Below are 16247 nucleotides of genomic sequence, written 5' to 3'. Positions count from 1 at the left end.
AATCATTTGTGTAGTCAGAGTGTTGCTGCACAGCTGTATCATGTCTACATGCACTCAGACAGAGCACTAGAGTCAGAGTGAGTGTTGCACGCATCATGTAACACTGAACTGAGAAACTGCACTGAACAGTAGTCTAGTAGGTCTACGGAGAAACTGCACTGAACTGACAAAGTAGGTTTTCGCTTTTCACACACGTACATCTACCTGTTGTGCTGTCGAAGCTAACTGCTTATGGCTGAGGGGCCTGGCGCAAAGCCCAGGGCTCTGCTGCCTTCACTGGTGAAAGCTAAAAAGAAGTTGTTGGAACAGGCCGAAGAGTCGGGAGTTCAGCTGAGCGGCGGCCTCGCTTCTGATGATCACATTCCGCTCGAACAGATATTCGTGAATTTGGCGTTTGTGTCTGAAAAGGAATTGAAAAGAGACTTTGATGAAGCGTTCTCGACGTATGCCGAGAGACGTGAACACGCAGTGCAATTTAGCAAAGCCGATCGAATTGAATTGAAGAACCTGTTTTGTGCCGCAGGTTCGAGTGTTGACGCCGTTTCTCATGCAGCAGGAAAATCTGCACCAGCAGCAGCTACAGCGACCGAGTCGAGAAATCTCTGTGGCAAGGTGTTACGGAATGTACTGGCGTACGGATCTGCTGGTAGTGGCAAGACCACAGTGTTTCTGCTCATGGTTCTATACCTGTGGAGCAGAGGTGAACTGTGGCAGGAGGAATTCGATCTGGTCGTAGGACTGGAGCTCCGTGAAAAAGAGGTGAGAGCTGCCACTAGTCTTGCGGAGCTGTTGGCTGTGAAACTGGACACCCAGGGCCTGTCGCAGACTGAGATATTGGAGCTTGCAAGCTACTTCGAAGACTCTCCAAGCCGTCTATGTGTCATCATGGACGGCTTGGATGAATGTGATTTCGCCAGCTGCAGTAAGTTCATGAGACATTTGCTGAAACGTGAGGGCATGGTGAAGACACACGTGATCGTCACAAGCCGTCCATGCCAGGATGCATATCAACTATCGCAGTGTGGCAAATATCAGCAGAAGATCCAAGTACTGGGTTTCTCACCGGAAAACGTGAGGGAGTACGCGGAGAAGGTCCTCGGTAAACAACGCGCTGGAATTCTGCTGGCAGAGCTGCAGAGCAAGCCGGATGTGTCATGTCTTATGGCAACTCCTATGTTTGCAGCCCTAACATGTGAGCTTTTCAAGAGCAGCAATGCCGTGTGGAAGTGCAGCGCATCCCTGTACGAATCGTTACTGCGCCGAGTCGTAGAGCGGGCTGGTGGTGCGGTTTGCGAGTCGATTTCACTGGCACCCGGCAAAGTGGTCCAGTCGCTACAGGAACTGGGACGTTTTGCGTTTCGCATGCTGCTGGTGAAAAGGATGGTGTTCAACACGTCCGACATCATCAACTCCCACTTGAGCAAGGATGCCATGAGCTTGGGTCTTCTGCAAACATGCCAGGGCACGATGTCTACGGACGCTCGGCAATACCGCTTCTGTCATCTGTCACTGCAGGAGTTCCTGGCGGCATGGTTCCAGGCAGAATGCGTTGTGCAAGAAAGACATCACAGCATTGCACTGGTACGGCGACTGGGCGCGTACGATGGCCATATGGCAATGTTCTGGAAGTTTCTCATTGCTCTATGCCCGGAAGACGTGTCGCTGACCATAATGGAGGAGCTATGGCGTGTGCAGTGTGCGGATCCCATACCACTGGATCCTAGCGGTGAGGCCGACAAATCCACCAAAGAAGCAAACGAATGGGCCAGCCAAGGGCGACATGTATTGGCTGCCGAAGATACTACTAAAGCCTCTCAACATGCCGCGACTGCCGCTAGACGTGCTGCCACCGCCGCTAAGCTAGCCGAGGACATGTGCAACGACTCAAGTGTCCTGACCGGTGAGATGGAGATGGCAAAGGTCCACGACCGTCTTTGCCAGGTACTGAAGGCTGAGCACATGACAGTCCTCGCCGACATTCTCCTCATTCCTTGGCATGACCGTGGCAAGGGCCATGGTGGGCAACGTGTGCGCCGTTCCATGCCCATCAGCCGAGAGCCCACAGACGCGCTATTCCTAAAGACTCTCCTGACGGTGTGGATGGAGAACGGCAGTGTTGCAAATGGCACTGTGCTGCTGGAAGCGCTATCCCAGGTGGATGCCGAGCTGGCACAGCCGTGCGAGAGTCTCCTTCATCCCGCTGCTATGCTGCTGAGTCATGAATCCCTGCAAGCTGCTCCTTCTCGCATTGTAAGTCTAGCTGATGCTGCTGTTGCTGCTGATGAATCTTCTCCTATACGTAGGTTGTTTGTTCATCTTGTGGTGGCATATCATGAGCATGCAGAGTATCACGGTGTGTCCTGCAACTGGACACACCCTTTCTTTCGTGCTATGCTTGCATCAAAGCTCGATCTCTATGAGGTTTCTCTTTCTTCTCATGAATGTGTTGCTCTCAGTTCTTTACTGCGTGGCTATACATGTAGTGATTTGGAGGAAGTCGACCTCTGCGGTTGTAGAATTGCCAATGAGTCATTTCACAGCTTATCAGCAGGCTTACAAAGGTTTAGCAGTGTAAGTGTACTAGATCTAGAGTGGAATGCTATTCATGATGGTCAGGCATTGTCCTCCGTGATTTCAGCCATGTCTGCTAGTCTTGTGGATGTGTATGTCAGTGGTAACCCTGTTGATGTGAGTGGTTTTGTGTCGGTGTGCCGTGCACTTAGTCAGTGTAAGAATGTACACAAAGTCGATGTCATGTACATGTATAGTGATGGTGCTGCACCGTTGTCTGTACTCTGTGATATGTTGGAGCAATGTACACAGCTGGAATGGTTAGTGTTGAATGGGAATGTGTTTGTGGGTAGTGAGGATGATGAATTGAGATTCATTGAAGCAGTGAAGGTGTGTACACAGTTACGTGTACCGGGGGTGGATGGCTGTGGCTTGAGTGAGAATGTACGTTCTCAACTTGTCACTGTGTTCACAGAGAGGGGGTGTCGGCGTGGCTTGTTGGGTGTGTGAGAATGTAGACTGGTTGTGTGAGTGTAATGTGACTGTGACAATGTATGTTGTGTTGTAATTTGATCACACAGTCATGTAAACTCAGTAAATTTGTTGTAAATTCTTGAGACAATGTAACGTTTTGTATTGTTTTGTTCCCCTGTATACCCCCTACCCCTAAACCCTGACCATCGATAGGTTTTTTTTGCCTGCTTTTCTTCTTGTACATATTATGTTTTTGCTTGCTGCTTGCCTGCTTACTACTCTAATGTTGAGGACTGTTGTGAATAGATTTCTGATGTTTTCATGCCTATAATCATATCTGCTGCTACTGCTATGCTATGTTGTTTTTTCATCATTGATTTATGAACTGCTAGTAATTTCTATGTGTGTTGACAATTGTTGTGTTCACTACTAACACCTCAAAAGTTTCAGGATCGCACAGACGCCACAAGACAAAAGGTCACGTAATTCTTTACGGACTATAATGAATGAACAGTAGAATACATTGAGAAGAAGAGACTGGAAAAATACGAACTACATCGGAAAGAGAACTCTAGAACACTAAAGAAAACAAACCACAGCATCAAGGAAAAGAACAACGCATGAGGGGTAAAGCGCTGGCCAGCCACAACGTGCGTCCAACTTTGGCATGAGCGTACAGAAGAGCGTACAGCGCTCGGAAAGCGGAAGCTAAATTTGGCAAAGCGACAGCAATAGTACGGCGCGAGGCACATGAGCAGTACGAGGCGCGGCACCTATACGCGTGTGCGGCAAACATTACACACCATGTACCATATATGCATGAACAGCGCGGGGCGCATGCTAACTCATTCAACATCAGTGCGCGGCGCAGGCATCTAGCTAGCTGGCGCAAGCATGATCATAATTGCATGCCATCACGCAATCAGCGCACATAAATCGCGCATCAAATAAATAAGTAATCAAACACAAATCAACACATCAACTAAATAAATCAACGAGCTAGCAAGAACACAATTCAAAAATGCAACGAAGAAATAATTACTATTCTAGTCGGTTATTCGCATGGGACCAAGCGCAATGTCCAAGCTGATGAACTGTGATTGCACAAGGTAAGCCCAAGCTCCTGAGCTAACCGTTCTGGTGAGCAGTCTTCTTCGTGCTGCAAACACACACTACACAATGTGTCGTATCTCGTAACAAGTACTGTACCAAATCACAACGAACACTAACAATACGCAATAGTAAACAATAATCAAAAACACTACGCACAAAAGCAAAGCAAGCAGCACCTAGCCAGGGAGACAAGCAGGAGTCACGGTCGCAACGAGATCTCGACGACACCCCAGAAGACCTTTCTCCGACACGATACACAACATTCTCCCCACCAAAGGGCTTCAACCACACTGATCACAAATCAAGACGAGGTGGTGGTCGAACGGTACGACGAGATCGACGCGTAACTTGCGGTTCAACGGTCGTCGAAGGTATTTCAACATCATCGACGACGTTGACTGGATCAGCGCTCGCGGGTGTCTGCGGCTGCGGCTCAGCGTCCACAGCAGGCGGCTCAACATGCTCCTTCGCTACTTCCAACGGAACCAAGCGTTGAATGGGCCGTAGCATGGACGATTGGCCAACTTGGACTTTGGCCACCCTGCACCTGCCATCTCTTCCAGGATACAGCTCTGCGACCCTACCCAAGCGCCATGATTGCCGCTTCCGGTTGTCGTCGGCAATAAACACAACGTCGTTCACGACAATCGGAGTTGACTTCGACCGATGATACTCACTGAGACGAATGAGATACTCAGACGACCAACGCTGGTTGAGGTGCTCGTAGACGGTGTGGACATACTTGACTCGAGCGGACAACTGCCGTGGATCGAGTGGTCTGTCAGACGAGGCAATACCGGTTGCAAAGATGTCTCCCAACATCATGGCTGGAGTCAGCGGCGACTCGTCAGCTACATCCGTAGAAACCGGAGTGAGGGGTCGAGAGTTGACGACTCTCTCGATCTCCGTCAAGACAGTGAACAGCTCGTCTCGACTCAATGACGCTCGACCGAGAACCTTCTTCAAGGGAGCTTTCACACATGCCACCAGACGCTCATAGAACCCTCCATGCCACGGGGCAGATGGCGGATTGAAGAACCACGGGATTGCCACCTTGTCTGCGGCGGACTTGAACGTCGTAGCATTATCTGAACGTATACGCAGCGGCTTCCCACGACGGGCGATGAAACGACGCAATGCTAGCAGGAACACCTCTGTCGACAGGCTATCCCCGAGCTCTAGGTGCACTGCGCGAGTAGTACCGCACACGAAGAGTGCGACCCACACTTTCTGAACATTTGATGAACTGCGCACGTACAACGGACCTGCATAATCAATACCTGTGAGGCCGAATGGCTGGTGGTGCTTCACCCTGTCTGAGGGTAACGGCGGCATCTCCTCAGCAGCAGTCTGTGCGCGAAATCTGCGGCAAACAATGCACTTCTCCGACACGCTACGAAGAAACCGACGAGCTCCGAGAATCCAGAACTGCTGTTGTAGAAACGCAAGCACGCTCTCTACACCCTGGTGCATTCGCTGAAGGTGAGCATCACGCAGAAACAACTCACTTAGATGACATCTGCCCAAGATGATCGGATGCTGAACCTCGTAGGACAGATCGCTCTCCTGCAGACGACCACGAACTCTGAGCAAACCAGCTTCATCCAGAAACGGAGACAACTTGAACAGCTTCGAACCCTTCTTCAGTGGCTCCTTGCTCCGCAACTGGGACAACTCCTTGGGGAAGCATTGCTCTTGGATGGCGCGAAACATCACAGACTCAGCAGATGGAATCAATTCTGCACGCGAAACACCCTTGTGTCGCCATGACAGCATACTTGCGACCAAACCGCGAGCTCGTTGCCACTTGGAGAACTTCTCCCACGGCCAAACAACTGGAGTGTCAACCTCCACAGCCGACACGCGTGCTTCGGTGACGGACTCATTGGTGCTCTGAAACGAGATGACTGGTGGCCACTGAGACTCATCGCTCAACCATGACGGACCATGCAGCCACATCTCCTTCTGCAAGTCACACACTGAGACACCACGCGAGACAAGATCTGCAGGGTTGCTAACTCCTGGACAGTGACGCCATTCTACTTGCAGCTTCTGCAAAACTTCTTGCACTGCAGCAACTCGATTAGCAACATACGTCTTCCAGTGATATGACGGCTTTGAGATCCAGTGCCATGTGGTTAGGCTGTCTGTCCACCCCACAATCCTTTCAATTGGCACTCTCAATTCACTGACGACAAAGGACAACATCTTCACGCCAAGACACACAGCCGACAATTCCAGACGCGCAAGAGTGGGACGTACAACAGGTGCAACCTTCGCCTTCGCACACAACAAAGAAGACGTCAAACCGGACACAACATAGAAACAACAGCCATAGCCCTTCTCGGATGCATCTGAGAATACATGCAACGTGACTGGAGCATCTGGAGTACACCCGATCCATCTGGGGATTTTAACGGAAGAAAGCGCTGCGAGCTCTCCCCACCATGAAGCACATCGGACAGCCAAATCAATAGGGAATGGGTCATCCCAACCACCGCCGAGCTTCCAACTCTCTTGCAACATCATCTTGCCTGGCACAACTGCGGGTGACGCCCAACCTAGCGGATCGAACACAGCGGCAACACAACGCAACAACGCACGACGAGACCAACCAGACACTTCCTTGGGACACTCAACATCACCGAGCGCAGCCACCGAAATACAATCTGACTCGGTGTTCCACACAATACCCAGTGCCTTGGAACCAGCCTCGGGGTCTGAGGTCATCGTGTTCCCTCGCCACTTCCGCAACTCCATGCCTGCTCCCTGCAAAACATTAACGCTATACTCCTGCAGCTTTTCAGCATCCGCACAGCATGGCAAGCTAGAAACGCAATCATCAACATAAAAACTACGCAGCAGCAGCTCTATGATATCACGCTCAGCAGCAGAAGCAGACTCGAATGCACTATCGAGATGAAAGCGCAGCACAGCACTAAGTATGAAAGGAGAACAATTCACTCCAAAAGGCAGCTTCTTTAAACGCCAGATACACATTTCTTCGCTACCTATCTCAGGCCAAACAAAACGCAGATATGGCCTATCTTCTTCACGCATTCCGATCATAAAAAAAGCCTTGCGAATATCGGCTTGTACAGCACATTCATACTCACGGAACCTGAGGAGGATACCAGTGAGATCCGGTAGGAGTGATGGCCCGGGATCGACCATGTCGTTTAGGGATGGTGCTCCGGTGCAGGCGGCGGATGCATTGAAGACGACCCGTGTCTTTGTCGTTGAGGCGTCGCTACGGAATACGGCATGATGCGGCATGTAATAGCCGGCTTCCTCCGGATGCGGTTCCTTTTCAATGGCATCCAGCTTCAAGTACTCAGTGATGAGGACGTCATCATACGCTGGACGTTGACCTCGTCTCTGTAGCTGCTTCAGCAGTGATTGTGCCGCTGCCATCGCTTGGTTTCATGAGGTTGGCTGGCGGACGCTTCTCAGATCGCCATAGCAATCCCACTTGGTAATGAGGGCCTTGCCGTTCTATCGGGAAGTCCGGTAACGTCTCAGCTATTTCCGGCACCTCTTCCATCTTCCACAGTCGGTCAAGTTCAATACAACTCACACTGACGGTCGCTGACTTGGTTTCACTATTAGCCGGTCCTGACAGCACCCAGCCTATTTCAGTGTGCCAGGCCGTCTCTCCATTGATTTGCTCCTTGCGGAGAAGGAACTCATTGCAGTAGTCAGCTCCAATCAGCATGTGCACTTCGCTTGATCCGGCCTTTGTCGAGTCATCAGACAGCTGCAATCCCTGTGACTGCCAACGTGCAATTGTGCTGTCTGCTAGCGGATCGAATCGGAGACCTAGCGACTTCTTTTGCCAGGCATTGACGGAAATGGACTTCGTTGCACCCTTGATGGTGACACGGTACCTGTCCATCTTTTCAAACTTCGGCTCCACGTCAAACGCCTTCAGCCTGACAGTTTGCGATCCAAGGTGTGCCGGTTGCAGCGAGTTCACCAGTGGCGCGGTGATGAACGATGCCTGCGCACCTGGGTCGATGAATATGCGTACACTGGCCTTTCGGCTAGGTCCTTGTACCTCAGCCACGCCGGTCATCAAGTGCACGCTGTTTGCACTACATTCATTTGTACCGACTTTCGATTCGGCTATCGGTTCGGATGTTACCTGTTTGTCCTCTCTGTGCAGTAGACTGTGGTGTCGCTTGTTGCAGTGCTTGCAACGACCCTTGTTCTGACAATTCATCACTCGATGTCCTGGTCTCAGGCAGTTGAAACACAGTCCCTCTGCCTTGACGTACGCGTTTCGGTGCTCAGACGCCATAGCTGACAATTTCTTGTTAGCCTCATCAACGCTGACCGTCAAACACTCTGCCGACGCAAACGGTATACGTTTGTCGCTGGTGCTAGACTTGGCAGGCTTCAGCTTGCTACGTCCGTGGGCTGTTTGGTAAGCCATACTATCCTCCGCAAACGCCTTCAAGTCCTTCGTGTAACATCTCTTCTCGATCAAGAAGGCCTTAGTTTCTGCCGACACAGCTTCTAGCAGGACTTGACGTACGACACATCCGAACAATTCAGTGTCGTCCAGCTCACCGATTTGTCCGCGGCTAGAGGTACGGCTAGGCCTGGCGAGTTTTTCCCACTTCTCCGTCTCGCGCGTCACTCGTACCACAAACTGGTAGAAACTCTCCTCACTTTTCTGCTGTATGGCCATCAGGGCTTGCCACGCTTTGTCGGCGGTCTTCCCATGCGCCATCAGCAGCTCGCGCTTCGCTTCGGCAAAGGTGTTGCAGCCATAGCATGCACCTTCCAACTTGCTGCCAGCAACAGCCACGCGCAAGCGGATCAGGTACTCGTCGTCGCTGAACTCGTTTTGCTTTGCCACATCCTCGAACAGTTCGAGATAGGTCTCAACAGTCTGCTTACCGTCGAACTTCGGCATCTTGATGGCAGCCCTCTTGCTCGCTAAACTGCCATTCGTCGTATTCAACAAAGTGCTCTCATCACTCTGAGTCTCTCGTGTGTGCTGGACTTGCAACTCCAAATCTGCAATCCTCGCAAGCAGCTGCTCGTCATCTTTCCTTTCCAATCTACTTCCTGCTCGTTCGTCGCGCTCTCTGTCTGCACGCACTTTCTCCTCGTGCTTCTCGATACGCTCCTCTACGTAAGTACGCAATGCCTCTCCAGTGTAGCCATAAGCTTGACCATTTGCGATCAGCTTCGCTTCTAACTCATCCATGTTCACGCGTCTCTATCCTGGCGTGGTCGCCAAAATGTTGTGTTCACTACTAACACCTCAAAAGTTTCAGGATCGCACAGACGCCACAAGACAAAAGGTCACGTAATTCTTTACGGACTATAATGAATGAACAGTAGAATACATTGAGAAGAAGAGACTGGAAATATACGAACTACATCGGAAAGAGAACTCTAGAACACTAAAGAAAACAAACCACAGCATCAAGGAAAAGAACAACGCATGAGGGGCAAAGCGCTGGCCAGCCACAACGTGCGTCCAACTTTGGCATGAGCGTACAGAAGAGCGTACAGCGCTCGGAAAGCGGAAGCTAAATTTGGCAAAGCGACAGCAATAGTACGGCGCGAGGCACATGAGCAGTACGAGGCGCGGCACCTATACGCGTGTGCGGCAAACATTACACACCATGTACCATATATGCATGAACAGCGCGGGGCGCATGCTAACTCATTCAACATCAGTGCGCGGCGCAGGCATCTAGCTAGCTGGCGCAAGCATGATCATAATTGCATGCCATCACGCAATCAGCGCACATAAATCGCGCATCAAATAAATAAGTAATCAAACACAAATCAACACATCAACTAAATAAATCAACGAGCTAGCAAGAACACAATTCAAAAATGCAACGAAGAAATAATTACTATTCTAGTCGGTTATTCGCATGGGACCAAGCGCAATGTCCAAGCTGATGAACTGTGATTGCACAAGGTAAGCCCAAGCTCCTGAGCTAACCGTTCTGGTGAGCAGTCTTCTTCGTGCTGCAAACACACACTACACAATGTGTCGTATCTCGTAACAAGTACTGTACCAAATCACAACGAACACTAACAATACGCAATAGTAAACAATAATCAAAAACACTACGCACAAAAGCAAAGCAAGCAGCACCTAGCCAGGGAGACAAGCAGGAGTCACGGTCGCAACGAGATCTCGACGACACCCCAGAAGACCTTTCTCCGACACGATACACAACAACAATGTTCTATATGTAATTTTGTTTATTTTTTGTCATAGCTTGTGTAATCATGGAGAATTGGATTTAAAACAGGTTGCTATGACGGTTGTGTGTGTGTGTGTGTGTGTGTGTGTGTATGTGTGTGTGTGCGTGTGTGTGTGTGTGTGTGAGCGCGCGTGTGTTGCAAGGCCCACTGTGGGGCATGTGGTCGGTGCTGCCGCTCTACTCGTGGCTTCCAAATCCATAGCTGCCAGAGATGGTTCTCTCGTGGTGCCAATTTAACATGGTCCACAACCTCTCGGCGGACTTCCGATTTTCTGCCGTAGCTCGTCGTTTCCATGCTGTCGGCCCCGCAAGGGGACACGTGACCGTAATGGCAGTGTTTACCTGGACCAGGGCCAGATGTGTATGTGTGTCTGCACAAGTGTGTGTATGTGTGTCTGCACAAGTGTGTGTATGTGTGTCTGCACAAGTGTGTGTACGTGCGCCAGCACCCTCACTTTGTGTGCTTGCGTGTGTGTGCGCCTGCGTGTGTGCATGTGTGCGATCATGTGCGCGTCTGCATGCGCGATTGTGTTTGCGCTTGTGTGTGTTTATGAGCACATTTGCGCCAACACCGTTAGCATTTGTGTGTGTGGGTGGTCAATCGCCTACACTTTCTTCGTGTGGTTGTTTTTGATCGTGGACATTGTGTGCCTGTGGGGTTGTGTGTGTGTGTTCGTGTGTGGGTGTATGTGTGCGTGTGTGTGTGTGTGTGACCAACGGCCAGAGAACGGGACGAGTTCTGGCATATGTGTATCTGCTCTCGCCGGTTCCGACTTGTCTCGCATCTGGAGCGCCATCGGGTGGCGTGCTATTTCTCTCTCTCTCTCTCTGCTGCCCCTCCGGGGCCCACATGACCCTAGTGGTAGTGGCTCTACAGGACAGGACTGGTGTGTGTGTGTGTGTTTGTGTGTGAGTGTGTGTGTGTGTGTGTGTAGAAAAAGAAAAAAAAAGAAAAAAAGGAAAAAGGAAAAATTGGGATTCACTGGCCAGAAAAAGCCACTTCAATCAGCTGTGTGGTGGACACCAGGCTAAAAATAGTGGCGGTCAATTCATCAGCCTTGCAAGCTGTTGAATGGTGTAATTCCAGCACAAGTTGCTATGTCTAACATAGCTGTTCGCTATCATCGCTTCCGCGATGGGCAGGTCTGATGTCTGAGGTGTGTGTGTGTATGTCTGTGTCTGTGTCTGTGTGCGTACGTGCAAGCAACCACACCCTGTGTTTATGGCTGGGTTTATGCATGTTTGTGCAATCAACTATACTTCTGGGTGTATGAGAGTCTGGGCAAGTAACCACACTCTGTGTTTTAGTGTGTGTGTGAGTGTGTGTGTGTGCGCGCGTGCGCGTGAGTGTGTGTGTGTGAGTGTGTGTGTGTGTGTTCGTGTGTGTGTTTGTGTGTGTGTGTGTGTGTGTGTGTGTGTGTGTGTGTTCGTGTGTATGTGTTCGTATGTGTGTGTGTGTGTGTGTGTGTGTGTGTGAGTGTGTGTGGTTTCGTGTGGTTTCGTGTATGTGTGTGTGTGTGTGTGCCAGCTAGTTCGGTTGGTGGGTACACTTATGCTAGATAGTGTTGGGCCTGTTGCCAACGGGCTTGGCTGCTTGAAGGTGTATTGTTGTACCTACCACCTTTGTTGGTTTCAGGGTTCATATACTTTCTATTTGAAGTATACATACCTGTTAACCATGCACTGCTTCTGGCTAGATTAACTCTTGTGTAATCAATGGTGCTAGTGAAGCTTTTATCAGATCCACTCTGATTTAGCCACACACACTAGTACCAAGTATTACCTTCACTGGGGGCAGGGGGTACCTGCAGTTGGATCCCGGGACGGATACCCTGATGCCGTCAATCCTTTTTCTGCACCTTGTCCTCACCCACTTACTGAGGTGTGGTGAGCCCATAAGTGGGATCATTTCAAATCCACCCTAGTTTGGGGATTTCAGGGGGTGCCGGCCGTTGGGTGGTTCAATGGCCAATTGAGTCATCTTTTCAAGATTCCTTTTGAGTCTCTCTCCCCTCTCCCGGGGAGACCCACGTGACCAGTTTTGGCAGTGAGCACGTGAGCAAGTGTGTGTGTGTGTGTGTGTGTGTGTGTGTGTGTGTGTGTGTGTGTGAGTGCTCGGTCTGGAGCGGGGGCAGCATTGTGCTGTCTTCACGAGGTGGCGTCGGGATTCGGCTTGACCATCAGTGCAACGAAGACTCAGCTTGTAGTTGTTGGCCCCGGCATCACGCCTGACCGCGCTCCCCTCCAACTTGGTCAAGCGGAGGTGGAATGCGTACCGCATTTCAAATACCTCGGTTCTGTAGTGGACAGCGGTTGCCGTTCGTCCCGGGACATCGCCGCAAGGATTGCTCAAGGCTCCAGGGCCTGCGGTGCTCTTCGAAGGTCTGTATTCTCCAATCCACATCTGCTGATGCACACCAAGCGGTGCGTATTCAATGCTTGCGTTCTGTCCCTGCTGTTGTATGGCTCTGAGTGCTGGACGCCCCTTCAGCATGACCTGCAGAAGCTCTCAACCTTCAGCATGAGGTGCATCCGATCCATCCTTGGGGTCTCTCGAAGCCGGATGTGGGACGAACACATCACCAACGAAGAGCTGCTGGTGCGCTGGGGAGACTCCGAGACGATTAAAGACAAAATTGCACATCGGCGGTTGGAGTGGTTGGGGCATGTGGCGCGGATGCCGGACAACCGCATCCCAAAACAGGTACTGTTTGGCTCCTTCTTGCAGCGTCGCCCAGCACATGGCCCACGCCGCAGATGGAAGGACTGTGCTGTCCGGGATCTACTTGCCCGTTGCGTGGAGGCATCATGGTATGATGTTGCATGTGAGTCTCGCGCGGAGTGGCGCAGCACCTACCAAGAGCCTGACAATGTGCCTGAGCCTCCGCCCCGAGTGGTATGTACGGTATGCGGACGGGATTTTGCACGGAAAGGAGACATGGCTCGGCATAAGTGTCTGGAGGAGCGTGCGCGGCCTGTGTCTGAGCAGCGGGGCACCAGTCAGTGCGGGCGGTGTGGGCGGTGGCTGAGAAGCCGCGGTGGCTTGGTCCGGCATGTGTGTGCCTCAACGGTGGATGCCGCAGTGCCACCTGGAACTACCGGAACGTCGGAACCGGCGGAGGGATGTTGTGCCGCGCATTGTGACGGGTGTGGTCGCTGCTTTCGCGGTGTCCGGGGACGGGGAAGGCATCGCTGTTCAAGGGTGGCGCATAGACCAACAGCAGAGGAGCGCTCAGCCTTCCGGCACGTGTGCATATGCGGCAATCGGATGCGACTACCCGTGCACCTGGAGCGTCATCGAGCATCGTGTCCTCTCTCTCTCTTCTCAAGTTCACCATTATTGGCATTAATCCAACGCCTCCCTAGGCTAGGCCCTTGCTCCTCATCTCTGCAGCTTCTAACAATAGGTCTGGCACAACGAAAAACTAAACTACTTGATACTTGGAGCTCTTAGTTCAAGCTACATTTTCAGAGTCAGGAAGTTTCAAATGGCAAGAAACCCAGCTTCTCTTCACCATTGGCAACACGAGCAATGACCATTATCAGCCAGCAATGTTACTAGAGAAAATGCCAAAGGCGCTGGCGTGAACAGAAAGCTTTTCATGCAGCAACGTTTCTTTCTCAGCAAAAACAAAATAAAAAGGAAAGGAACAAAAAAGGAGCAACACCAGGGTCCATACCCGGTACCCAGGTGTGTAGTCCCTGGAAAGGCTCTCTCACAGATTCCAGTACAAAGGCCACGGACAAGTGTCCCACTGAGATGCGGTCGCTTGCCCGGACCGCTGGGACGCGGACACCTCCGAAGAGCAGCCTGTGACGTTTATTTTTTATGAAAGAAAATCCGCAAAAATAGATAAGCTTGTCCCTTTAGTCCTACCCGTTTCCCAGTGATGGGATCACGTGACCCTTTTGCGGTAGTGATTCTACAGGACAGGTGTGTGAGTGTGTGTGTGTGTGTGTGTGTGCGTGTGTGGTCGTGAGCGTGTGTGTGTGTGGGGGGGGGGGGGTGCGTTTGTGTGTGTGTGTGTGTGTGTGTGTGTGTGTGTGTGTGTGTGTGTAAGTGTGTGTATGAGTTTTGTGAAAGCAATCACACCCCGTCTTTCAATCGGCGTGTGTGTGCGTGATTGTGCAAGCAACCCCAATATGTGCTTTGTATGGTTGTGTATGAGTGCTTGTGCATATAGCCACTCTTTGTGTTTATGTGTCTGTGCGTGTGTGGGGCCGGGGGTGGGGGTAGTTGTGTGTGTGTGTGTGTGTGTGTGTGTGTGTGTTTGTGAACGGTGGAGGCGAACCTCGCTGCTCGTTTGGCGCAGGCGTCCAGGCTGTTGGGTTTTCTCAGGTCTCAAATATTTCAGTGCGTACATGTCTCGGTCCACACCAAGCTGCTGGTGTATCGTGCTATTGTTATTTCTTCTCTTCTCTATGGTGCCGAGACATGGCCCATAAAGGTGAATCGTATTCGCCGACTCCGAACCTTTCGCCATCAGTGTATTCGCGCAATTCTCGGTATCTCTCGTCATGAGCAATGGGAGGAGAGATTGTCGTCGGCCTTGCTGAGTGAGCTGGCAGGGGTGGACGTCGACATGGCCGATGTGATCAGGAAGCACCGCCTGCAGTAGCTTGGTCATGTTACACAGATGAAGGAGACAAGGCTGGCCAAGCAGATCATGCGGCTGTTCGTTGAACTGCCCTGCAAACGCCCGCAACAGGGTCCCAAGAAGCCCTGGCGGGATGTTGTGTCCTCGGACTTCACTGTCATCGGTATGTCATCGGTGGACTGGTATTACACAGCGCAGGAGAGATCCACCTGGTTTCAGTATGGTCAACAAAGGGGGAAGAAAGAAGCCACAGACATCCCGTGCACCAAGTGACCAACTACCGCTGTGACAGAGTGTTCTGTCGTCTTGGTGACCTCAAGTGACATGCGCCATACTGCAGATTTGCCCACCCTCCAGCTCAAGAATGTGGCAATTTGTGCTTTCCTGGTGCATGAAGGCCGAAGCAGTGCGCGTACAGACGTTTTTGTTGAACAGAACATCATGTTCACATTAATTTTGTTCCTTTTTCAGTCGTTGCATGTTATACTTATTGTGGACCTACAGCAGACTGTTCATCTGGTTTGTGATATTTCCTTCCTCTGTTTGTGAGTCCTTTTCCATCAATATGGCAGCTTGTTTTGATTTCCTTTTTTCAATTCATTTTGCTGTACTTCCTGTTTTGTTTGCGCCACTGCCCCTCACCTTGCGCTCAGTTCTCTGAGTGGAGGGCGGCGTGACCCCAAGGGGTAGCTGATTGATTAATAGTAGTGTGTGTGTGTGTGTGTGTGTGTGTGCGTGCGTGTTTGTGCAAGGAACCACAATCTGTTTTATGTCTGAGTGTAGGTGCGTGTTTGTGCATGCAACTACTCTCTCTTCTTATGTCTGAGAGTGCGTTTGTGCGTATTTGTGTAAGCAACCACGCTCTGTGTTTATGAGTGTGTGTGCGTGCGTTTGTGCACGCAACCACGCTCTGTGTTTATGTCTGGGTTTGTGCGTGTTTGTCCAAGCAACCAAACTCTGTGTTTGTTAGAGTCTGGGCAAGCAACAACACTCTGTGTTTTCGTATGTGTGTATGTGTGGGTATGTGGAAACTCTCTCCAGGCCAGAGGCCAGCAAAGCGATTTCGACGAGGGGACCGACACAGCTAAAGTACGGGACGGTGTTTGATGCCGTCACCTTTGACTGCGCCCTTCATCGCCACTCGCGGAGGTTTGACAAGCCCCGCCATAAAATTGTTGAAGAGAGGAGAGAGAGAAGGAGACGACTGGTACGGAGTGGCCTGTGACTCTCGCCCAGGCTGGAGGTTGGCTTTCACCTCGGACGCCCCGGATCCCCTCATACCGGCACCGGTGACTTGTTTCACATGCGCCCG

The 16247-nt window shown here is 51.2% G+C and overlaps 3 protein-coding genes across 3 annotated transcripts; 1 reads left to right on the top strand and 2 right to left on the bottom strand.

Moving 5' to 3' along the window:
• Positions 1 to 231: 231 nt before the first annotated feature.
• On the top strand, positions 232 to 3021 carry LOC135829895 (protein NLRC3-like). Its single transcript, XM_065342277.1, has one exon. It carries the CDS (start codon positions 232 to 234, stop codon positions 3019 to 3021), a length of 2790 nt encoding a protein of 929 aa, XP_065198349.1.
• Positions 3022 to 4392: 1371 nt separating this feature from the next.
• LOC135829893 (uncharacterized) lies at positions 4393 to 7374 on the bottom strand. The gene has a single exon (XM_065342276.1). The coding sequence runs from the start codon at positions 7372 to 7374 to the stop codon at positions 4393 to 4395; it is 2982 nt and encodes a 993-aa protein (XP_065198348.1).
• Positions 7375 to 7450: 76 nt separating this feature from the next.
• Positions 7451 to 9316, bottom strand: LOC135829892 (uncharacterized). Its single transcript, XM_065342275.1, has one exon. It carries the CDS (start codon positions 9314 to 9316, stop codon positions 7451 to 7453), a length of 1866 nt encoding a protein of 621 aa, XP_065198347.1.
• Positions 9317 to 16247: the final 6931 nt, after the last annotated feature.

The sequence above is a fragment of the Sycon ciliatum genome, chromosome 13, assembly GCF_964019385.1.
Source record: "Sycon ciliatum chromosome 13, ocSycCili1.1, whole genome shotgun sequence".
Lineage (NCBI taxonomy): Eukaryota > Metazoa > Porifera > Calcarea > Leucosolenida > Sycettidae > Sycon > Sycon ciliatum.
The sequence above is the reverse complement of the archived record's forward strand: the minus strand, read 5'-3'. Positions and strand labels throughout refer to the sequence as shown.

Coding starts and splice junctions, on each gene's coding strand:
- LOC135829892 (XM_065342275.1), bottom strand. CDS start 9,316: ATGGATGAGTTAGAAGCGAAGCTGATCGCAAATGGTCAAGCTTATGGC.
- LOC135829893 (XM_065342276.1), bottom strand. CDS start 7,374: ATGCCGCATCATGCCGTATTCCGTAGCGACGCCTCAACGACAAAGACA.
- LOC135829895 (XM_065342277.1), top strand. CDS start 232: ATGGCTGAGGGGCCTGGCGCAAAGCCCAGGGCTCTGCTGCCTTCACTG.